We start from the raw sequence: 24,492 nt of genomic DNA on the forward strand, positions 1-24,492 counted from the left end.
GAGAAACCTATTACATCTTTTCCTTGAAGAAGGTATTCCTGGATATGAAATTTTCATGAGTTACCTAATGTTATATAGGATGCTTTAAAATTTTGGATTCTCTCTTGTTTGGTTTCTAGACTATACAATTCAATCACGCATGTTGTAAAAGGATGATGGTAAACTATATTACCACAATTCACCTAAAAATTTGAAGAGTCCAACCACCCCCACCCCTTCAAAAAAAAAAAAAAAACAAAAATCCAAAAAGATGATCTTGTTTCTATGCAAAATTGCTTGTGAAATATTCTTAGAAACACTTCATAGTATTCAATATATAAAATTTTAATAATAGTCATAACAATCTTACAAAGCACATCATTTTTAAGGAAATGAGTTACATCATTTAATTTAATTGACGAGATAGAAATAACTAATTAATTAGTTCACGACAAAAATTAAATTCCCTACAAAACTAATATCTTTATATGTGCTTTAATGCATGAGATTTGAATGTCAAAACGACAAAAGAAAGATTTTTTTTTTTCGATAGAGATAGTTATTTTTTAATGCTCGAAAAAAGGTGCAATGAGTGAAGGTTCTATGAGATACCTAGCAAGATTATAACATCCATGCATGCATACACGTGGCGATACTCAATTATACAAGTATTAATAAACAAAAAAGCTTTGAATTCATGAATGTCACCATTTCTATATTTATCGGCATTATGAATACTATATCTTGTAAAAACTTGTAATTTAATAGATATTTTTGATGAGAATTAAACATGCACTACCAAGAAGAGGGAGGGAGCTAGTTTATACAAAAAATTAAAGTAAAAATGCAACAATTATTCTATTCAAATCATGCATTATCTCTGATTTTGTTCTCTTAAGAAATCCAAACAATTTTTTTTATATAAATAATAATATACACTTGAATTTATTATCTCGTGTCCATCTCTCCTAGCCAGGAGGTACATGTCCAGATCCATTTTTATTATCAGCCAATACTTCATAACAAATCCCATAATCCCCCTCCTTCTACTAGCTCTGGGGTCCACTAATCATAGCCGTTGATTTCAGTGTTGACTCGCGACGACCCTGGTCAGCACTGAAGTTTCCTTTCCCGCACTCTCCCCTCTCACCGCAACTTCAAATTCTTTTTGTTTTTTCCGGCAAAAAGCGTCGAAAGTCACGCGAAGACATGTAATAGACTGGAGCGTTCTTCTCAGCCAACGTCCGCCAGATCTGGGCCGTGGAATCGGCGGGTGACAATCGGACGGTTAAGATGGACGATACAAGCTCGTTTCCAATTGTGAACCCACATCATTTGGGAAATCGGAGGTCGGACCTCGTACGGTGTACCGTGTACGAGTGATCGCCCGGATTGATCCGTTGGAATAAACCCGGTTGGATTTTTATTTGGAGTCCGGGCTACGCTCCATTTATAAAGCGCCCGGATCTCCGGCCTCATGACCCTCACCGCTCGTTCTGTCCATTTTGACCTTCTCTTTTTCTCCGTCTAGTGGAAGACACTACCCATCGACGACGCGCTCCCCGGCGAGGGGGTTTCCGGCTGGAGATCTCTCTTTCTCCGGGGATACTGGGCCGTGCTTTCTCGTCTTGTCGGCCGGCATTCCGACGATCGGTGCCGCGCGCTGGTTTCCTGTCGGCCGTCCCGCGTTTTCCGGCGGATAATTCGAGTTTCCGGTGGTTTTCTGGATTTTATCCGAGCGGAGGTGATATTTTCTGCTCTGTTTAGCTAGATGGTTCTTGAAATCGCTGGAATTTTTGATCGGTTTTTCTTGCATTTCCTTTCCATTTAAGATTTCTCTGCGTGAGTGGATGGGGGGGAGTTCTTGGTGTCGTTACTTTTTTTGATTGATTTTTCTTGCATTTCTTGGTCCTTTCGTTTTTTATTTCAAGAAGTTTTTAAGGGACGAGATGGTTTTGATATCTCCGATGGATTTATATCTCTGCGTCTGCAGGATTTCCTATTTTTTTTTTATTTTCTTTAGAGCCTCGTGGCTTCTTTCCAGAAATCGCTTTTACGCTTTTTGATCTGAATTTCTTTTATTTTCGCGCCAATAAGGCTAATCTGGACGCTTCCCAGCTTTCTCCCCTTCCGTGTCTCGAGTTTTCTTTGCTTCCGCTAGTCGTTTCGTCCAGGTTAGCCATCAGGTTTACGTGAGCTCTCTTTTATCTCTCTGTATGGATGAAATGAGATTCTCGTGTATTTCTTTTAAAAATGAACTCTTTGATTTCTCTCTTTTATTTATATGAGTTTCTTTCTTTAATTTTTTAAGCAACCAAGCCAGTGCCATGAGTACGGTTTGGCCGGCTTATGGGCGCTGTCGATTTAATTTTTGTCTATATTTTATCTAATTTTCGCTGATTCCTGAGTATCAAATTTCTGGTATTGTACAGGGTTGATGTCTGTGACTACTGATTACGGAGATGATGCCATTTTGATATTGTTTCATTTGTGTATTCTTCTTGTTTATGCAAAAAGGAAGCAAGGTTTTTAGGTCTTGTAATGTGCGGCCGTGAATTCAGAATACCGCAGATTTTCTATCTTGCCACTATACTGCGGTTTTACTAGTTTTATTAGCTTTTACTGCAGTTATTTTGGTTCTGTTTTATAGCGTTAGTTGACGTTTATCAATTTTTTTTCCTGGTCCACTTTCATTTATTCTGGGAATGCCTTAGATACAGGTTTATAACAAATCGTTCTGCTCTGCCGCATTTCCTTTATCATATGAGTATTATTCTCTTACCATGTGTCGGGGATGAAGATTAAAGTCTTTTCGTCCATGAGCTGCATTCTTATAGCCTCTTTGTGCTTCTTTTTCTTTTCTCCCCTTTCAGTTAAGAAAATCTCATGTCTAGTTCATTTAAGGTCATTATCAGGTCAAGATCTGAAAACTTGGTATGGGCTAAATTTGGCATCTTCAATGGTTTTGGCTTTCCCCTCTAGGAGGAAGAGTTACTATTTTTGAAGCTTATTTTTAATTTGGTTAACATGTTGACTAAAGAGTTTGTCAGATATCTTTGCCTGTCCGTTGACCCAATAGAGAGATTTTGTTAAATTGAGATATATAATAAGTATTGAATTCTGAATTACATCCTGCATTATGTTTTTTTTTGTGAAAATTAGTAATATCTCCTTCCCTTTTGTCCGTTTGGGTTGGTTTTCTGATTGTGGGTATGGTACTTTATTTATCTAGTTGTGATTAGGTTTCGTGAATACAAGTTTGCATGATGAGTAGATCTAGCTTTCAAATGTAGTGGCAGTGCTTAGGTCATTTGATCTTTTGAACGAAATTTGCAAGCTGGGGAGTAGGTCTCAGCACTTGTACATATGTTAGCTTGTTTGCTCTGTATCTTTTGTTCTTGTACAAAAGGAGTGAAATTTACTGCTAATGCTTTGCCTGTGGACCGATTTTTACTCTGCATATTTGTTGAAATAAGATGATATTTGGTTATGCTGTATAAGGATAGCATTTCAGCTTTAGACTTCTGCTTAATAATTTAGCTGTGTTGAAGAATAAAATTATTACCTAGGGGTGGTAGATCTTCTGCTTTGCCTGTGGACCGATTTTTACTCTGCATATTTGTTGAAATAAGATGATATTTGGTTATGCTGTATAAGGATAGCATTTCAGCTTTAGACTTCTGCTTAATAATTTAGCTGTGTTGAAGAATAAAATTATTACCTAGGGGTGGTAGATCTTCAACTCGATCTGTTATTCATGGACAAAGGTTTCCTCCTAAATGATGATTTAGTATTACTCCAAATTTGTGCAATAAGAGTCCAAATATCTGCCTTTACATGTGTCAATTTGCTCTATCTGCATTACATGTTAAAGTTTGGAAGCGTACGATGGCTTCTAAGTGAGTGGGAATACATTTTTAGTTTCTCTTGTCATCATATAGGCTATCATGTTTGGTCAGTGTTATTAGTCAGGTACATGTCACTTGCTTTCCTGCTGTAACTGATGGCGTGCAAAACATGCCCAATAATGATGTTAAAGGTGCATGAGGCCTTACCAAAAACAATGTTGCAGGACCTTGACTGCAATTTCTGACACAATGAATTCAAGAAAGGGTGGGGGCAAGACCTTTTCTGCTGCTGCTGCTGCTGGTGGTGGTAGTCCATCACCAAAGGGAAAAGGCATTGAAGAGTCTACTTATGGGAAAGACAGCCCAAAGTTTGATCAGTTGAGCCGGGACATGGCAGATATCAGCGTGGATACTCAAGAGGGTGGATGGGAGGTATATGCAAAGAAGTCTAAGAATCGAGCTGGTGCAGGTGCAGGTGCAGGTACTGCTGCAAAACCATGGGGATCTTCAAATACTGCTCCCAAAGCTTGGGGTCAGTCAGAGGGTTTGCCAAGGCAAGGATGGGGTGCAAATGGTGGAGCTGGAAGGACTTCTGGAAATAATTGGGGCCAAGGCACTGATTCTCGTAGGGCTGTGGGCAGAGCTAATTCAAAGACACAGCCATCAAATAGGGGTTGGGAGTCACAATACACGGCACCACCTCCAGTTGTACCTCCACCACTGCAACATGGTTGGCAGTGGGCTGCAAGAGGTGGTTCATCTGCCTCTCAACCAAAGAGAGAAGAAACTCCTCAGGATGCCACTGTTGGCAGATATGCTTCTGAGACAGAAACTGCATGCCAACAAGTTGATAATGGTTCAGATGATGACGAGTTAGTGGAAGATACCGATGATGATTTCAGTGATGACTATGATTCTGATGAGAGTCAAAAGAGCCATGAGACTCGAAAGAAGAATCGGTGGTTCAAGGGATTTTTCGAAAATTTGGATAAACTGTCAGTCCAAGAGATAAATGAACAAACAAGACAGTGGCATTGCCCGGCATGCCATAATGGTCCAGGCGCCATCGAGTGGTACAAGGGTTTGCAACCATTGATGACTCATGCAAAGACAAAAGGAGCCACTAGGGTTAAGCTTCACAGAGATTTTGCTGCACTTCTGGAAGAAGAACTTCGTCGGAAGGGGACCTCAGTACTACCTGCTGGGGAAGCATTTGGTAAATGGAAGGGTCTTCGTGAGACAACTACTGATCATTTGATAGTTTGGCCTCCAATAGTTGTTATTATGAACACGTTACTTGAAAAAGATGAGAATGATAAGGTACTGTTGCCTCATTTCATCTTTTTCTCATCGTTCATCTTTTGTGGAGGATTGTTTTGCTGATTACTGGACTACTGCTTGTCATTTTATTACAAGTTCCAAATATACAAAGTTCAGTCTAGCTTAAATCTAGGGTTCAGAAACTGATTTGATGCATTTTTTTTTAATGAAGTATGCACACATTATATTTATTGGATGAACTCACAAACTTAAATTTGATGCAGTTGTTCTTTTTCTTTTTCTGATGAGCATGTATGCCTGCATGCAGTGCAAACATGCATTGCTTGTATGCTGATTTGCTATGCTTTTGCAAAATTTTGTTGTCTTGTTAGGGATTATCCTGAATAACTGTTATAATGCTGCTGTTCATGATGTTTGTCTGTCATCATTGCTTGTATAATGCTGTGCAATGCCTTTGCAAAATTTTGTTTTGTTTGTCCTAGATGAACCTGGAGGGTGATCCTTGGAGCAACATTAAGGTTGTTCCGTTGTGATCCGGAGGTTATGGGTTTGAAACATAGAACATGCCTTTTTGCAATAGGGGTAAGGCTATGGATTTGACTCTCCCTAGACCCTGCAGTGGGGGGAGCCTCATGCATTGGCCCACCCTTTTTGTCATAGACGTTCCTGAAAAACTTTTGAAGTGGTACTATTTATGAAATATAGACTTGTTTTCTCCTTTTAATTGTTTTACATAATATTTAAATTTTTTTATCTTTACACATCTGTTCAATGAGGATTATTTTGCAATTCATGTTAGGACATTCTTTTTAGTGTTTAACCTGCTTGGAACAATGTATGTGGTTTTATTAATGTTGTTGCTTACTCCACTGAACTGTGGAAAAAGATACTTGAGCTATTTCCTACATCAGTAATATGAAGTTTGTTGGTGTAGATGATCAGGTTGTCTAATAAGCCAAGTTAAGGCTTGCATGATTTTCTCCATAGTTTACTCATAATCTGTTTTATATGCTATATGGATAAGATTTTGTCCATTTTTCAGTTCTGGCTGTTGTCAGACAGTATGTGTAAGTCATTCAAGGAAAGTGCTATTATTATGCTCATAATTTGTTATTGCATGAATCTAATGCTACAGTTCTTGCATAGTTACTTTCTTAGTTGGTTGGTGTAACAGTTTTCCAATTATATATTTGGTGGCATTATGGGCAAACAATAAGGATTTAATTATTGTTTAGTATCTCTACACGAGTTCCTGTTTAATGCCCTGGATTTTTTTTTTTTTTTTTTTGTTTTGTGATATCTGAACTAACTGTGTCTATTTAAGAGGATGCCTACAGTGATAGTCACCTTTGAAGGATATTGTGATAAAATTTGTCTAGCTGTGAGTGGAATTATGATTTCTTTGATGTGTTGATGGCTCACAATTTAGTAGAACCTAAGTGTGGTGGTGATGGTAAGAACAATTTAGTCCCTATTATCAAATTAGTGGTTGACTGATTTTCTAAAGCTGTTACTGTTATTACTTGAATATGTTACACAAAAAATGGATAATTAAATAAGGGTTGATTTGAAAGGTCTAGATGCCTGCACTTGTGCTGATTGATTTTTGTTAATGTGATTAAGGATTACTTTTGGATCTGTGAAGGCAGGCTCTAGGAGAGGAACAAGTTGGAATGGGGATCTTCTTATTGACTAGTTGTAAAATCCTCGACATCACTAGGGTTTGCAAGCTAGAAATTTCTACAATTTTTTGTTTGTTGCCAATGATTAATAATATAGCTGAGATGAAGATATTGTCTGTTTGGGTTTAATTGAGTTGTATAGGCTTAATTAGCATGCCTGCTGGCGCAAGATTAATAGTGAGTCAAATGAATATCAGATATCAGAGTTTGGGATTATTGCTAGCATTGCAAATTCCTCAATATCAGCTTGTTTAACTAATTGAACATGAGCATGTGGTGGGCATAGGTTATAGCAAGTTAAAATTAGTAGTAAGGATCTGCCACTATAATTAATTATGCAAAGATATAGAAAATCAGATTTATAGGTTTTGCTTGAGCTTCCAGATTATGAGGCTGCAGATGAATTTCAATGGTAATCAGACATTTTAAATGGTGTTGTATCCTAGGCTTTGGAAGTATAGGGTATGTTGCTTCAGCTGAATTTGGTCCAACAACAACAAAGTCAGATTCTTAGTTGTTTGTGTGGCTAAAACATTTGATCTTAATGTTAGAGATTTTGCAAAATGAGCCTAGCTTGACCAAGCTTACACATGGCGAAGGAAATATCTTTAAGAATTGATTTCTAATAATAATGACTAATAGTTGCAATGTGGCCTTATGCATGCAATTAAGATTTTAAGATATTGTTTAATGGTGCAAAACAGGATTTTAAGATTTGCATTGTTGAAATGAACATGCATAAGACTTTAAGATATTATTTAGTGTTGTAAAACAGGTTTTTAAGTTTTGCATTGTTGAAATGAATTCTTAGTTTTTACTGAGAAAGAATCAACTTCTAACTTTTATTCTTTTGTTATAGTCTTTGTGAGAAAATGTAAAATATGTAAAGGTTCTTCCTACTGGTGGAACTTCTCTCTCCAATCCGCTATTGTGCTAGTGCTTACCATCATCTTCTGGTTTAGGGGAAGTTTTTGATCATGTTTTGCCCTAGAAAGAATCTCTAGTGCTGGTAAAAGTGATCTAGTTGCACCCATATAACCTGTAAAAGGCATGTGCAAATTAGTAGAATTCAGATTTTCTGGGAGGAGTAAATAAGCTGAGTTCCCTTTCTTAACAGTGATGTGTAGATAAACGGTTTTGTAGTGATATTTAACTCTCATTCTACTTCTATATTTTTTTAATTATTTACTGTGAATTGACAGTGAAGTGAGAACAACAGACTGGCTATAATGGATTGCAAGTCTTTAACTTCGGTGTCATTATCATGCCATTTTCTTTGGTTTGTATCTTTTTCTCCTGTTTATGTCATTAATTGTTCCCACTTAAAATATATGATTGACAAAATATCACTTTTCATGCTGCATAACTGAATCATTGAGCCTGAAACTGTGTTACGTTTGTAGCACCTGTCATGTTTAACTGATTGAAGAGGCGGGAACCATTAATTGTAAATAGGGAGCTGTTGCACCGGCTATGTTTTGTTGAAACATAAAACATCATTTACATTATCATCTCGCCCCCTACTATCCTCTGCCTTTTCGTTAAGTTACCATCATCATATGACAACCCTAATTCTGAAATTTAGTCTTGGAGTTCTAAGTTGCATACTTGCATGCCATCATATGATTTGATTTTACGTTCATTTCTTTTTTGTTCTCTTCTTTTTTTTGTTCATTGTTTTGTATCTAATAAAAACTGCAGTGGATTGGCATGGGAAACCAAGAGCTTCTTGAATACTTCAACACCTATGCTGCAGTAAAAGCACGCCATTCCTATGGTCCTCATGGGCATCGTGGGATGAGTGTTCTAATTTTTGAAGCTACTGCAATGGGCTACTTGGAGGCTGAACGTCTTCACAAGCATTTTGCAGAGCAAGGAACTGATAGGGAGGCTTGGGAACGTCGTCGGGTGCTATTTTATCCAGGTGGTAAACGCCAATTATATGGTTACTTGGCAAACAAAGAAGACATGGAAATATTCAACCACCATTGTCAAGGTATGTCTCTCCATTTAGATCTGTTATTTGGGTTGTAGCATGTTACATGGGCCTGAAGCTTATTTTTATGCGATCAGCTGAGACTTTATATAGAAGCCACAATCATTATTATGACAGATTGTATGCATGTCGCATGTCGAGGAGTGCATGTTGAATGCAAGCTGCACTCTTTATGTTTATCCCGATATTTGACTAGGACTACTTTCATAGTAGTCAGAACAATATCAATTTTTTACTTAGACAATTAGGCCCTAGCTTGAATACCAATAGCTGTTCAACTGAATGGAGTATAATAGTGAATAGTGGTATCTATGCTTTTGTAGTTATACTCTTCCAAGGTTTTCATTATGTTTATAAGTGTTGCGGAAAACACAGAATCCAGATGACGAACTGAATAACGCACAGAATTGAGAGAAGAAGAGGAAGAGGAATTGAACACAGGGATTTACGTGGTTCGGCAATGTGCCTACATTCACGGGAGCGAAACGGCTGTAACTTTCACTATCTCAAAATAACAAGGATTACAAGATATTTATAGCTAAACTCTAACCCTAGAGTCTCAATCCTTATCAGCATCCCTGTTAAAATAAAACACTACATAATTATCCCAAAGATAAACATATCCCGTTGCTTCGCTTCGCTCCAATAATACTAGTGTACCACTCAAATAAGAATACTACTTAATATGAGCCACTTATTCTAACAAAGTCCACCTTGGTGAATATTCATCCCTTGGGAGAAAAGATAACCTGAGACACAACAGTAATAGAAAAATAAAAGAACTATCATCAATGCTTCTCATATAAACACAATAGTCATATTCACATCTCCTATAGCCAATCTGAATCATGTAGGAGTCAAACCGCTTGTACCACTGCCTCAGAGACTGCTTCAGCCCATAAAGTGACTTCCTCAATTTATAGACTAAGTGCTCCTGTCCAAGTTCTAAAAACCCTTCTGGCTGCTGCATGTAAATCTGCTCCTCCAACTCACCATGAAGAAAAACTGTCTATACATCCATTTGCTCTAACTCCATAACGTAATGTGCTACCAATGCCAATACTACCCTGATGGAAGTGTGTCTGACCACTGTGGAGAAAATCTCATTATAATCAATCCCAGCTCTCTGTGAGTATCCCTTTGCTGCCAGACGTGCCTTTAACTTTTCTCCTTTTTCTGATACTGCTTTCTTTTTCTTGAACACCCACTTGCATCCTATCGCTCTCTTCCCCTCTGGAAGCTCCACCAACTCCCTTGTCTGATTTTTATTCAAAGATTCCATCTCCTCCATCATAGCACCCAACCATCTGCTCTTCTCCTGGCTGTGTACTGCCTTCTGAAAAGTAGTAGGTTCTCCACTGCTAATGATTAATGCATAGGAAACCAAATCTTCGAAACCATACCTAGTTGGTGGCTTGATAGTACGTGTTTGGGTTTGTCTGTGGCTATATTATGTTGCTCTTGATCGGCTGAGGTAGAAGTCTATGTACCCTGAATATTGTTCTCCTTGACAGAATTATCTAACTCCACCTGCACCACATGCTTATTGCTACTTCAACTTTCTGGCACCTGCTTTTCTTCTTCCCGAGTACCTTTCAATATGGCTTTCTCATCAAAAACCACATCTTTGCTGATCACCACCTTGTTTGTCTTCGGATCCCAAAGCTTTTACCCTTTCACCCCTTTCTGATACCCCAAAAAGATACATTGTTTAGACTTCGGGTCTAGCTTTGACCTCTCCTCACTAGGAATGTGCACATAGGCTGGACATCCAAACACTCTCAAATCTGGAGAGTCTACCTCATTACCTGTCCATACCTCCTCTGCAACTTTACCATCTAGTGCTGCCCTCGGTGACCTGTTAATCAAGAAGCATGCCATATTCACTGCCTCTGCCTAGAAGTTCTTTGCAAGCACTGCATTTAACCTGAGACACCGTGCTTTTTCAGCTATAGTCCTATTTGTGCTTTCTGCCACACCATTCTGCTGAGGTGTCTTGCGTACTGTGAAATGTCTCTTAATCCCATGCTGCTCACAAAACTCTATGAACTTTGAATCTGTGCACTCAGTCCCATTGCCTGACCTTTCTTCCTGTCTGGTTCTCTACTTCAGCTTTCCACAACTTGAACTTGGCAAATGTTTCTGACTTGTGCTGCATGAAGTACACCCAAATCTTTCTGGAGAAATCATCAATGAAAGTTACAAAATATGTATGTCCACCTCGTGATGTTACTCTGATTGGTCCCCAAACATCTGTACGAATATAGTCAAGGATACCCTCTGTCTTGTGCGTGGTAGTCCTGAATTGAATCATGTTCTGTTTTCCAAGAACACAATACTTGCAGAAATTCAGTTTGCAAGTTTAAACACCCTTCAGGAGATTTCTTCTATGCAGTTCCAGCATACCATGTTCGCTCATATGACCCAAACGCATGTGCCACAAGATTGTATTATCTGACTCAGACTCTGCAGCAGCAACTCCACCTACAATAGTAGTCCCTATCAACCTGTAGATGTTTCCTGCTACTTTCTGCCCCTTCATCACTGTCATAGCACTTCTACTAACCTTCATTATTTCACTTTGAGATTTGTAACAAAATCCGTTAGTCTAAAGTACCCAATGAAATTAAATTCTTTTTCAAATCTGAAACATGTTTAACATCACACAACGTTCGAACCACACCATCAAACATAGTAATTCTGATAATCCCTATTCCAATGACTTTGCAAGATGCATCATTACCCACCAAAACAGAACCAGAATTAACTAACCTGTAGGTATCAAACCAATCTTTATAGGGCATAATGTGATAGGAATATGCTGAATCCAGAATCCAAGAATCCGCGAGATGATCTGAACTGGATGAACTGAAAGTATATCACCGTCACTGCTATTTATGTCTTCTTTCACTATATTTGCAGATTTGGACCCTTCAGATCTGTAGTCATCTTTACCTTTGTTTCTTCCGGGACAATTCCGCTTTATGTGACTCTGTTTCCCACACTTGTAGCATGTTATATCTTTCTTTTTCTTGGATTTAGATCGAGATTTACTGTGATTTGATCCATTCCTTGTGTTGCTTCTTCCACGCTCCTAGTTACTCTTCGCCACTAAGCCTTCTTCCTGAGAACTCTTAGCACTGGCTTTCTTCCTATGATGAAAACCTAATAAGGCCCCAATGATGTCCTCTAACTTTAGGGTCTTCTTTCCCCACGTCAGAGTTGTAACCAAATTTTCGTACGTAGGAGCAGCGGGTAAAGAATGCAATAGCATCAACGCTGTCTTCGTTTTCGAACTTCATATCAACTCGCCACAGATCACTGATAATCTGATTGAACACGTTGATATGTTGGCTTAAATCAGCACCCTTTGTCATCTTAAGACCGTACAATTTTTGCTTAAGATAAAGCTTGTTCGTCAACGACTTGGACATGTACCGACTCTCCAATTTTGACCAAATTGCCGCCGGCGATTCTTCGTCCATGACATGATACATCACATCACCAGCCAGACAAAGTCGTATATTTGAAACAGCCTTCGCCTCCAATTCTTTCCACTCTGCATTACCCATGTCATCTGGTTTCTTTCCATACATGGCCTTTACCATACCCTGCGATACTAAGAGATCCTTCACTAGGGGTGGCAAAATATGACCCGACCCGCCAACCCGATCCGTATTCGACCCGCCATAAACAGGTTTGGGTTTGGCCTAAACAGGTTCGGGTCGTAAACAGGTTGACCCATTTAATCTGTTTATTAATTGGGTCGGATACGGGTTTTAGATGTTTAACCCGTTTAACCCGTTTAATATGTTTAACTGTTGGGCTGATAGAATATAAGGGCCACAGCCCATAAGGCTCAGCCGCCCAAGGCCGGCCCAACCTCCCGCCGCATGGGCCACAGGCCCACAGCCCGCACCGCACTCGGGCTTCAACTTTTCACCGCGACTCGCGAGCTGCGAGATTTTCCTTAGGGTTACTGTGTTAAGGTTCATCTAAAGCGCCTCGCCGCCGCCCGAGCTCTCTGCTTTCTACTCTTCCCTCAGTGTCCCTCTCCCCTCTCCTCTCCTCTCCTCTCCTCTCCTCCACCTCCACGCCGTCGCCCGACTACTTCCGCCTCCCCATCGACGGCGACCGCAGCTACATCACGCCCCCCGATCGGTTCACGCGGGTCGAGATCATCGTGGCTACATCACCCCGTCGACGCCCCCACGGCTACCACCCTCCCATCTTGCTCTCTCTCTTACCAGAGGCAACCCCACGGCAAGCGGCAAAGAAGCGAAGAAAATTAAGGAGGAAGCCGCCAAAATGAAGCTGGAGGCGGTGGCGGAGACGGAGCCCAAGGCGGCGGCGGCGGAGGACAAGAGCGTGCTCTATCTTTTCCTCAAAGCGGCGAGTACTGGGGAGTCCAGCAGCAGGTATGCCGGTGGAGGAAAATGGTTTGATTTTTATGGTTTGATTCATGGCGAAAGCTAGGGCTTCCAGATTTTTTTCCCCCACCCGAATCGAAGCCGTCGATGATTTCCGGAGAGAAAAAAATTTGGGGATGGCGCCTAGAATCCTAGATCAGAGATTTTGAGGGCTCTCGTTTCCATTTTCTTTTATTTTTTCCAATAAGAAAATTGTAATCTGTTAATTTCTCTCTTCCCCTTGTTCGGTTGTTCCTCTCTGTGTTTTTTTTTTTAATTTCTGGTTAAATTTATTTTTTTAAAAAAATTGCTTGACCGTGTTAATATTGGTGGATTTATGGTAAATTATATTGGCTTACACACTGCTAACTGCTAAGTATCTAATTTAAGTCTAACAGTTAAACGGGTCGGGTTAGGTTAAACGGGTCAGGTTGGGTTAAATGGGTTACCTGTTTATTAAACGGGTTAAACGGGTCGAGTCGGGTTACCCGTTTAATAAACAGGTCAGGTTCAGGTTGTAATTTTCTGACCTGTTTAATAAACAGGTCGGGTTCAGGTTTATGATTTTTTGACCCGATTTACATCTGACCCGACCCGTTTATGTCCAACCCGACCCGATTGCCACCCCTATCCTTCACCCTCATCTGCCATAGTCCGAAATTCTCAGTTCCATCGAACTTTATCACATTGCACTTCGCAGAAGACATCTCTGCAATCTTATCTTTTTGCAAAATAAAATAGAAAAAAATAGGATCTGATAATAAATAAAAATGCCGAAAACGTTGCAGAGCCTTCTCCTTTCTCTCATGGGACTCGCGGAGCGCTCGCATCGGTTCTCTTTTCCTTTTCTCAGGATCCGTGCGCGACGACGACGGCGGCGCGCGGCAAAGATCCTTCTCCCAGGATTTGATGTGTGGCTATGGTGGAGACGCGACAGAGATCTCTTCTCCTTTCTCCAGCTGCAGACAGCGTCAGGGAGACACTCTCCTCCTTGCTCGGGTCGCGCGGCGGTGCTTCTCCTCCAAATCCGGCTCGGGTGGCGTGCGGACGGTGACGGGAGGACCGTGCACATGGCCTCCTCGTCTCCTCCGAACGGCGATGCGAACAGGGTGTCGATCTCCTTTGCTTGCTTAGGCCGTTCGGCAACGAGGGTCTTCACCTTCTTTGGGAGCCCCGATGAACCAGAGAACAATGGAGTTTCGGTTGGGAAGAAGAAACCTACGAGCCCCTCCCTCCACGTGAAGCAAAACACCCACGTGAAGAATTTTTGTTCTCTGTGCTTGGGAGAGAGAGACACAAACCCCCAAAACCCCTCCCTTCGGAGAGAGAACACGGCCAAAGACCCTTCCACACGCGTGAAGAGAATCACCCTACTACAGCAGAGAAATCTCCCTGGCTTGGGAAATGCGCCTGAACCCTTCCTTGCGAGAAGAGAACCGCCCATGAACAGCACCACAGCAGCCCAAACAATTTTTTTTTTATTGTAACCTGGATGCTCTGATACCAGTTGTTGCGAAAAACACAGGATCCAGATGGCGAACTGGATAACATAGAGAATTGAGAGAAGAAGAGGAAGAGGAATTGAATATAGGGATTTACGTGGTTCGGCAATGTGCTCAAATCCACGGGAGCGAAACGGCTGTAACTTTCACTATCTCAAAATAATAAAGGTTATAAGATATTTATAGCTAAATCCTAACCCTAGAGTCTCAATCCCTATCAGCATCCTTGGTAAAATAAAACATTACATAATTATCCCAAACATAAACATATCCCATTGTTTCGCTCCGCTCCGTTAGAATACTAGTGTACCACTCAAATAATAATACCATTTAATATGAGCCACTTATTCTAACAATAAGCTTATTTCTACTTTTAGTAATTTGCTGACTTTAAAATATATTCTCTAATCCTAGTAACTTTGACTAAATTTTGATAATGCAAATTGTTGGTGAGTAATAAATGTTCTTTTTGGTGACCAAGATAGGAGAGACTTGAAGGCTCTAGGTTTGCTATTCTTATAGGATAAGCTTCAGGTGGAGGCTTTCACCTTTTTTTTTGGCTTGTTATTTGTTTTTTTGAAGAGAGAACTATTTGCTTGGGCTCTAATTGTTCTTTCTGTTTTTCCTAGTTTGGCTAGAACCTTTCTTGACTTTGCCCCCTTCACTATAAGTATTGGTCTTACTAACCGTAATTTTCTTAAATCTTATCTACTTTGATAAAAGTAGCATAACTCACTTGTGTAGGTTGCAGTTGTTGTAATGCTTTGTGTAGAACGAAGGTGTTCTCTTTCTTGGGCAAGTGGTATCATTATCTGTTTAGTACATTGGCATCATAATAGTATATGGGATGGCAATTGCTAGTGACATGAGTGACCTGGCCTGCAAAATATGATACATATTTAGTAGGTTTGCATCAGATATATCATGGTTCAAGTTCTAGATTGTTGGTCTGACTAACATGTAAATTAAATGGGTGGATTTTAGGTTTGGAGGGTTGACCCAATTGGCCTGAAACAACTCTTTTATTAGTTGTACTGGGTCAACAAAATGACGCAAACCCTTATATAGCTTGTGGTTGATGGTATATATTGAAAAGTGCACAAGCTCTTATGTCAATAATATAATATAACAAAACATGAAACCATGATCTTCCATGGTTCTGTCCTTTGAAATCCAAATGTAACTATTGGGCCTAGATTGGCCGACCTGGACCATAGTCGGCGGCCCATTTGGAGACCCAAATTGTGTATCTTTGGGAAGATAGAAACATCCATCACTCGGCTATTGAGGCGGTTATAACCGCCTAATAGCCGCAGTCGTGGCCGTTGCAGCCTTGCTTTCCCTTGAAGAAGGCTATAAAAAGCTCTTAGAGGCTCTCTCAGAGGCACTTCTACCTCTCACTCTTCTCTCTCTCTTCCCTTCTTCCAGCGCCAGCTGACCCACTCGGATCTGCCGCCAAGCTGCCGGAAGAAGCCCCTCAGCTCCTTTACGGAGCTAGGTGAGCCTCGATCTCCCTCTTAGCTTTTCTATGTTTGGTTATTTAGATCTACTCTTACTGTGGGATCAAAACAAAGTAGAAAACGAAATAAAAGGAAAAAAAAAGGGAAAAAAGGGGGAAGAAGAGAGGGGAAGGGGGAAGACCTACCTAGGGTTTCGGCTACTGATTCAGCACCGGCACGATTGGCCATGGTCGCGGCCACAGCAGACGATAGCCGAAGACCTTCCTTCTTCTCTCGATTATCCCTTCCTCTCGATCTCTTCTTCCTTCAAGCCTTAACCCTATATCCTACTTTCCGACCCTTGGGAAGAGTCCACCAGCCCAGCTCTCATGGTTAGAGAGGAGGATGGTCATGCCGGTGGTGGGCTAGTCGTGCCTCCATGATGGGCAGCCACCACCTTGGGTGGCGTTTGGGGAGATTAGGGATGAAGGGAGAGGAGAAACAAAAGGGCTAAGCAAATGGGTTGACATTTAGAGAAGGGTATAATGAGCCACAGGCCGGGCTGTTTTAGGGATAGATGTTATGGGCCCGAGACGAGCTTGAGTCCGGCAGAAGGCTTCAAATGACTTGGGCTTTAAAGGCCAGAGATCAAACTGGGCTTGGTCTGAGCCAAATGTCCCTAAACCCCAAATTAACTTAGGCTAAAGGGGCCAAAGATTTGATGGAGTATGTTAAACTAGATCCGGGCTATATGGGCTAGGATTTGATAATGGATTCAAAGCACCTAGACTAAATGGGTTGTGTAGTGGTTGGGCTTAGATTGGGCTTGGGCCGAGCCAAGGTTTTTTCTAAATCTAACTGAAACTAAGTAGGGCCTTGTAGACTAGGATAAAAGCGTGTCCATAACTATTTTTAGTCTGTAATTGGGCCACAGGCCTGACTATAAACTAACTATTTATGCCACTGGGTTGAAAATAAAATAACCCTATAACTGGGCCTGAACTTGAAACTGAATTAGGCTAGGGGCTTGAACCAAAAATTGAATCAGACCATAGGTCTGAATAAAAGATTAGCCCAGTAACTGAATCAGACCATGGACGTGAACCCAAAATTGAATCAGGCCATGGGCCTGAATAAAAGATTAGTCCTGTAATTGAATTAGGCCTTGGGCTTGAATCAGAAACTGAATCAGGCCATGGGCCTGAATAAAAGATTAATCTTGTAATTGGGCCATGGGCCTGAAAATGTAATTGGGTGGGCTGTAAATGATGTAAAATCAAGAGTATTAAAGAATTTTAATTAAGAAAAGAGTATGAATATATAAAAATAAAATATAATAACTAAAAGTAGAAAAGTAGTAGAAGTGGAATAAAAGTTAAATAAATAAATAAAAAAATGAATGAACAAGTAACAAATAATTTGATCTCTATGATATTACTTGGTGTTGGGATTTGCAATCTAAACCTAAAAATGTATGAGCGAATTGAGGTAAGTGATGCTGACACAAATCTTATTGTTTTCAAATACATAAAATTATTTGGATATGAAAATACATATTATGTAAATTTTTCAAAACTTGGAATCAAATATGTTAGCAAGTGTTGCATGATTTTGGCTAAATGGCATCCATCATGATTACTATATTGTGGACACATGATTTATGATGATGTAGAAAATTGCATGAAAAATGAAGTTTGCAGCATGATCATGGATTTTACACATTATGATGTTATTATTCATCTTTCAATCTACTTATGAAGTAAGGTTTATGAAAAGCATGATATGATTTATGAACTCAGATTGCTATGTATGACCCCCACCAGCGGGTAATAATAGCTCGGTATACGACCCCCGCCAGCCGGCATACGACCCCCGCCAGCGGGCAATATTAGCTTGACATACGACCCCCGCCAACGGATAATAGTAGTTGGTAAAGGCCTTGCCGTGGAAATAAGAGCGGCCATAGCTACACTACTATCTAAGAGTACGGATTTTAAAGCATAAAATAATGGCAAGAATTTATATGATGCATATTCATCTTTATGAACTTACATGATTAAGCATCCATTACTTTATGACTGATTTGGATATATGCTATATGATATGCTTATTTTGTTATAATTATTAATTTCTTAAATTAATGCATTGGCATGGAAAACAATATGCTTGATTTGGTAAGATTATGCATGGTTACTTACTGAGCTGTATAGCTCACACCACTCCATTTACTTTCTTATGAATAAATAAGATTGCTAGGAGCAGGGAGCTTGATGTACTTCATGGGGTGGAAAAAATTGTAACTTCAAAATGTTCAAATTTGTAGAGCTCTATACCATTCTCTTTTGCAAAAGATTTAATAAATGAAATGTTACTTTTGTATAAATTATTAATGTGGCTTCGTGTTATTGTGGGCAAAGGCTTGCAATAGCACGGTCGTGTCATGAGCTGGATTTGGGGCGTGACATTTGGTGGTATCAAAGCCAGGTTTAATCAAGACTAAGAAAAAAGAAAAAAACACTTTACGTTTAATGAGGGAATAAGTAGTTAAGTCTCGTTCAATTAGATTTTACTTATTGAAAAGAAAAAAGTGATTGCATTAATTGTACCATTGGTCAATCATAAAAATTGATTTATACTAATATTTTGATAGGTGATAATGAGTGACATAGAGAATGAGGTGCTGCCAAACTTTAAGAGAAAAAGAATAAAAGCGACATCTCAAGGGGCTACCAGCCAGTCGGCTGAGCAAGCTTCTAACACAGCAGCCACCCAGGCGAACATTGCCGGTGTATGTCGGGTGATAGCCCAGCTTCTTTAGCAGTAGATGCAGTCAACTTTCCCAACATGTAGCAATATCATAGAGATCAATCATTTGTTATTTCTACTTTTCTACTTTTAGTTATTATATTTTAATTTTATATATTCACTCTTTTTTTAATTAAAATTCTTTAATACTCTTGATTTTACATTGTTTACAACCCACCCAAAGGAGTCATATTTCATTTTCAGGCCCATTGCCTAATTACAGGGCTAATCTTTTATGCAGGCCCGTGGGTTTATTTAGTTTTTGGTTCAGGCCCAAGGCCTAATTCAGTTGCAGGGCTAATCTTTTATTTAGGCCCATGGCTTGATTTAATTTTTGGTTCAGGTCCATGGTCTGATTCAATTTCTGGGCTAATCTTTTATTTAGGCCCATGATCTAATTTAATTTTTGCTTCATGCCCCTAGCTTGATTCAATTACTGAGCTAATCTTTTATTCAGGCCGATGGCCTTATTCAATTTTAGATTCAGGCCCAGTTATAGGGTTATTTTCTTTTCGGCCCTGGCATAAATAGTTGGTTTATAATCATGCCCGTGGCCCAATTACAGGCTAAAAATGGTTCTGGCCACGCTTTTGTCTTAGTTTACAAGGCCCTACTTAGTTTCATTTAGATTTAGGGAAGACCTTGTTTCGGCCCAAGCCCAGTTCGAGCCCAACGACTACGCAACTCTTTAGTTTAGGCCCTTTGAATCTATTATCAGATCTTGGCCCGTATAGCCCACATCTGGTTTAACATACTCCATCAAATCTTGGGCCCGTTTAGCCTAAGTTAATTTGGGATTTCGGGACATTTGGTTTGGATCAAGCCCAATCCGGTCTCAGGACTTTAACGCCCAAGCCATTCGAAGCCTTTTGCCGGACAGCCCGGCCTGTCTTAGGCCCATAACATCCATCCCTAAAACAGTCCAGCCCGTGGCCCATTAAAACCTTCTCTAAATGTCAACTCGATTGCTTGGCCCTTTTGTTCCTCCTCTCCCTTCATCCCTAATCTCTCCAAACCCACCCGAGGTGGTGGCTGCCCGCTCGGCCATGGAGGCACGACTAGCCCACCATCGGCATGACCATCCTCCTCTCTGACCATGAGAGCCGGACTGGTGGACTCTTTCCAAGGGTCGAAAAGTATGATCTAGGGTTAGGGTTTGAAGGAAGAGAAGATCGAGAGAAGGAAGGTCTTCGGCCGTCGTTTGTTGTGGCCGCGACCGAGGCCGGTCGTGCTAGTGTCGAATCAGTGGCCGAAACCCTAGGTAGGTCTTCCCCCTTCCCCTCTCTTCTTCCTCCCCCCCCCCCCCCCCCCCCCCCCTCCCCTTTTTTTAATTTTGTTTTCCACTTTGTTTTGATCCCATAGTAAGAGTAGATCTAAAAATAACGAAATATTGAAGAGCTAAAAGGGAGATTGAGGCTCACTTAGCTTCGTGAAGCAGCTAAGAAGCTTCTTCCGGCAGCTTGGGCCGCTTCCTCCAGCTGCTCAGCGGTGGATCCGGGTGGGTCTGCTGCCGTTAGAAGAAGGGAAGGGAAAGAGAGCAGTGAGAGGTAGAAGTGCCTTTGAGAGAGCCTTTAAGGGCTTTTTGGTAGGAAGTGGTGCTAGTTAGTGTGAGAGATCACAATGGGACCTCTTCCTCTTTCAGATGGCTTGTTTGGCATAGCTTCTATCCTAGAGTCATGCAAAGGTGGCGAGATCAGGTAAGTGACATCTAATATATCTTTCTTCGAGGGCTGGTTTGAATTATTAGAAAACAGCCTTGTTGGGTTCTTGGGTTGGCCATGACTTGTTTTTAAACAAGTTAAACATTTGGGGAAGGGTCACTCACCTGTGCAATAAATAGGTTAGGGTATGACTGCCTAACCTATTTAGGTTCTGTTAGTAACAACCTGCCAGATCTTGCGGGATCCTGCAGGACTGGCTCGAGTGAAGATGGGAGAATGCAGGAGAGTGCGGGAGAATCGAGAGGACTGAACCCAGCGAGATGAAAATAGAAAACCTCTCAAGGTCTTCCTTTTCACCTAGAGGGGATCGGGCCCTACAATCTCTTTGTGCTTTCCCTTCCCCCCTTCAGCTCCCTCATTTCCTTCATTCCCTCCGGCCTGTCCTACCAGATCCTGTTAGTTCCGGCAGGTTCTTCCCAGACAGGCCCTTATTAGGCAGGGTGGATTCAAGATGGCCAATATGATGGAGTATCCTTGGCTCAAGCACAACTTGAACTGAGCTGGTCTATCCAACCATTAATATTAACTTTGCCAAAGATGCAATTTCTGTTATGATCATTTAACAAAGTTTCGAAATTAACACATTGTTGACTATGTAGTTAGGAGCATGGGCTATGAAAGGGGCCCAAATGTGGGTCTGCTCATTTTTGTTCTATGTCCATACGCATGAGGTGTGGAGAGAGATTTCAGAGAGAGAATTAATTTGAATCATGACCTTGCTTACTCCCACTCTTTTTTCTGCCCCTCTCTTTCTTGCTTGTGACTTGAGGAGAACATGAGTGAATCTGAAGTTCCTCCCTATCTTGAAATTAGGAACCCCTTAGGTAGATTATCTTTTGATTAAGAAAGTTGTCTTTAGACTAATATAAGGTGCTAAGCAAGGAATACTTGGTTGCATTTTGATTCCATATTATTATTCCCCTTGGTAGTACTATGCAGAGAAGGGGAAGCTATATGAAGTGAAAATCTTTTGTTTGGTTCTGGAACAGATAATCTTTGAATAGAATGAATGTCGATCACAGATATTGGCTACAAAAGTTGGTCTAAAAAGATTTGGTATTCTCTTTTCCTTACATAAGTTTTTCTCTTATTATGCATTTCTATCTTCTGTTACTTCCTTCTTTTGGACCTTTTGCTTTGCTATGTGCAGATTTTATTATGAATTGCCATGTTTGAACTTGTAGCGAACTTCCAAAATGCCTTTAAAATCCATGCTTTGATCACATTAACTCTACAACCCCATAAAAATATTATCATTTTGTGTTAGATTAGATTGAACAACACATTGGATTGCATCTCAGTTTAGCCTGAGTCACTTATCTGTGCATCATTCTTGTTTTGTGCAAAAACTAGATTTAATTTTTTTATGAGAAGAAATGACCTCATCATATAACTAATTGTAGTTAAAAATAAATAAATCTAAATGCATCTCTCTTCACTTGATTGTTTTGGTCCCTGCAGTAGATAAACTCATCAATTTCTTGTGGATGCATATGCTTGTTCCATATATTTCCACTCCATCTCAGCTGCACTCGATCACATTATTGGTCTTCCATGTAATGTGTTTGCCTGTGTTTGCATACTTCTCATTTGTTTTTTACTTGATCACTTTTAATATTTAATAGTTCAGTGTGTAGCGTATGTACCTATACACCTGAATGTTCTGATCGTAAGTTATAAAGTTTGATGCTCTTGATAATTTGTTACTCATGAACTTAATTAGTTTCCATGGCTTGATATATATTCTGATTCTGTTCATTGTTCTGATATAATGTATATATGTGCTTGTTTATCTTTTAATTGATTATAGAGAATCAAAAGATTTGCCAGTTCTGACATTTGTTGAAAATTCCTAGGAAAATCCCGGCTGAAATATGATGTGAGGTCATATCAAGAAATGGTTGTAATCCCTATGAAGCAGATGAGTGAAGATAATCAGCAGTTGATCTGGCTGAAGAACAAGGTTGTTAAACAGGAGAAGCGGTCAAAGGCTCTTGAAGAAACATTTGGGGTGGTGAGCCAGAAACTGCGTGAAACCATGGAAGAAAACAGGATTGTGAGGCTCAGAACCAAGATCCAACATGAAGAGAACAAAGAAGAGGTAAGCTGGTTTATCGAGAGTAGCATTGAAGAATGGTAATACTTTTGCATTGTTAAAGAGATTGTCCTAGTTTGGATACCTCCCCTATTTTCTGTCTGACACTGTTGGTCTTTTAATATAAGTTATATATATATTATATTGAAATAAGTATAAATGTGAATGCTTGGTGCTTTATAGAAGTCTAGTTAGTGTTCAAGGTGCAGCAACTTGTTGAGCTTTTTTCATTGCTTTCTTGGAACTAATTGCCTTGGTGCAAAAAAGAATTTATGTGAACTCTGTAGTTTGTTTCTCTGCCCAGCTAATTTAATGTCTGAGACTGATTGATTCTTCTCTTTTTTTGGATTATTGTCTATCAGATGGATTACCAAGAGCAATTTTTCAAGGAGCAGATGGACAAAGTTCACAAGGCAACAGAGGACAAAGAGAGGATGTTTGAGAAGTTGTTACAACAGGAACGTGCTAAGGCGAAGCAATCTGATGTTGATGGTGGAACCCATGAAGATCGCAGAACCAGGTAAATTCTGATATGGATACCTTCGACAAATGCTAGATGCTAAATATTCTTCGATATCCATTATTACATTTTTTATTTATCAGAAATTTACTATTAGATAAATATTTTAAATTTGTGGTGTTATGCTCTTGAGCATTTACACGAACTTGACCATTTGCTATATGACACATTTTCCATCCTTTAAAGGGGCAAGTTTTGTTAATATGTAAGATAATGAAGCGGGTGCTTCGTTGTTTTTAATTTTGGGTGGTTGTATAATATATTAGATGCTCTCTAGTTTCAATGAGCATGAGTGGAATATAGATTTGTAGCCAGTTTAGGTAGGGGCTAGGTCCTTGATGCCCAGAACCTGCACCAACCTGGTTATCATGGACGTTGCTGCTGCTGCACTTGTCTCCATTATGGAGCTGGTAACATTTCAGATGGATATGTATTCCAAATTATTATTCTGGATTTCACCGTGCTGACTTGAACATTGTTTTCTTGGTGTAAGGACTCCCTAGTCCCTTCACCTAGTTTCATGCTTTTTGCTCACCTTTTTTTCCTTTTTGGGGAATTTTTTCTACCAAAAAAGCAGGAAGGAGGAAATCGCAAGGTTTATTGATAGCCAGGTGAAGGATGTCAGAGAATTTGAGGCAGAGAGAGAAAAGCTTATACATTCTCATGAGGAGAAGAAGGTTGAGCTTAGACGGAAGCATCTTGCAGAGGAAGTGGAGCTGGAAAAAGAATTTGATGCTGCCCTGACAAAGTTGATGGAACTATATGCTCCCAGCAGCTTCGAGGCTTCAACCAGCAGCTCTTAGAGAATGGATACTTATGTGAGAGGATGGTGGGGGAAACATCTGTTTTTCCAAAATTTGATATCTGATCTAAATAAATCATACAGGTTGTACTGCATAACATCTCAAAACTGGAACTTGCATTCAGAGACTTTTTTAAAGAACTTTACAGAAATACAAATTAGCATAGAGATATTGACTAGATATGATGAGTCTGCTCTTGCTTTTCTGTAGTTTGTGCAGATTCAGTGCTGATTTTCAAGTTAATCTTCAACAGCTTTGTTTTAGAAGTAATGGTTCTGTTTCCTTCCTTGGTTGGGATGGCTAGAGGGCCGTTGTCTGTTTTTGACCTTTTTCCTACATTGTAATAAGGCCCCAACGAATTTATTGTCACCCAACAGGGGGTGTTGCACTTAAAAGTGTTTTCTTGTACCAA

The 24,492-nt window shown here is 40.1% G+C and overlaps 1 protein-coding gene across 2 annotated transcripts; it reads left to right on the forward strand.

Moving 5' to 3' along the window:
- The first annotated feature begins 1,414 nt into the window (after window positions 1–1,414).
- Window positions 1,415–24,492, forward strand: SGS3 (XS domain-containing protein / XS zinc finger domain-containing protein-like protein). Of its 2 annotated transcripts, XM_039133562.2 has the most exons (7): window positions 1,459–1,723; window positions 2,412–2,504; window positions 4,052–5,147; window positions 8,492–8,786; window positions 22,519–22,763; window positions 23,120–23,277; window positions 23,855–24,492. In XM_039133562.2, exons 3-7 carry the CDS (start codon window positions 4,077–4,079, stop codon window positions 24,078–24,080), a joined length of 1,995 nt encoding a protein of 664 aa, XP_038989490.1. In that variant the 5' UTR covers window positions 1,459–1,723; window positions 2,412–2,504; window positions 4,052–4,076; the 3' UTR covers window positions 24,081–24,492. The 2 variants fall into 2 exon arrangements, with proteins under 2 accessions (XP_008786464.2, XP_038989490.1); XM_008788242.4 differs by lacking the exon at window positions 2,412–2,504 and having other exon boundaries at window positions 1,415–1,723.

The sequence above is a fragment of the Phoenix dactylifera genome, chromosome 4, assembly GCF_051530095.1.
Source record: "Phoenix dactylifera cultivar Ajwa chromosome 4, Ajwa_hap1_PhDact_Kaust_v1.1, whole genome shotgun sequence".
Taxonomy (NCBI): Eukaryota; Viridiplantae; Streptophyta; class Magnoliopsida; order Arecales; family Arecaceae; genus Phoenix; species Phoenix dactylifera.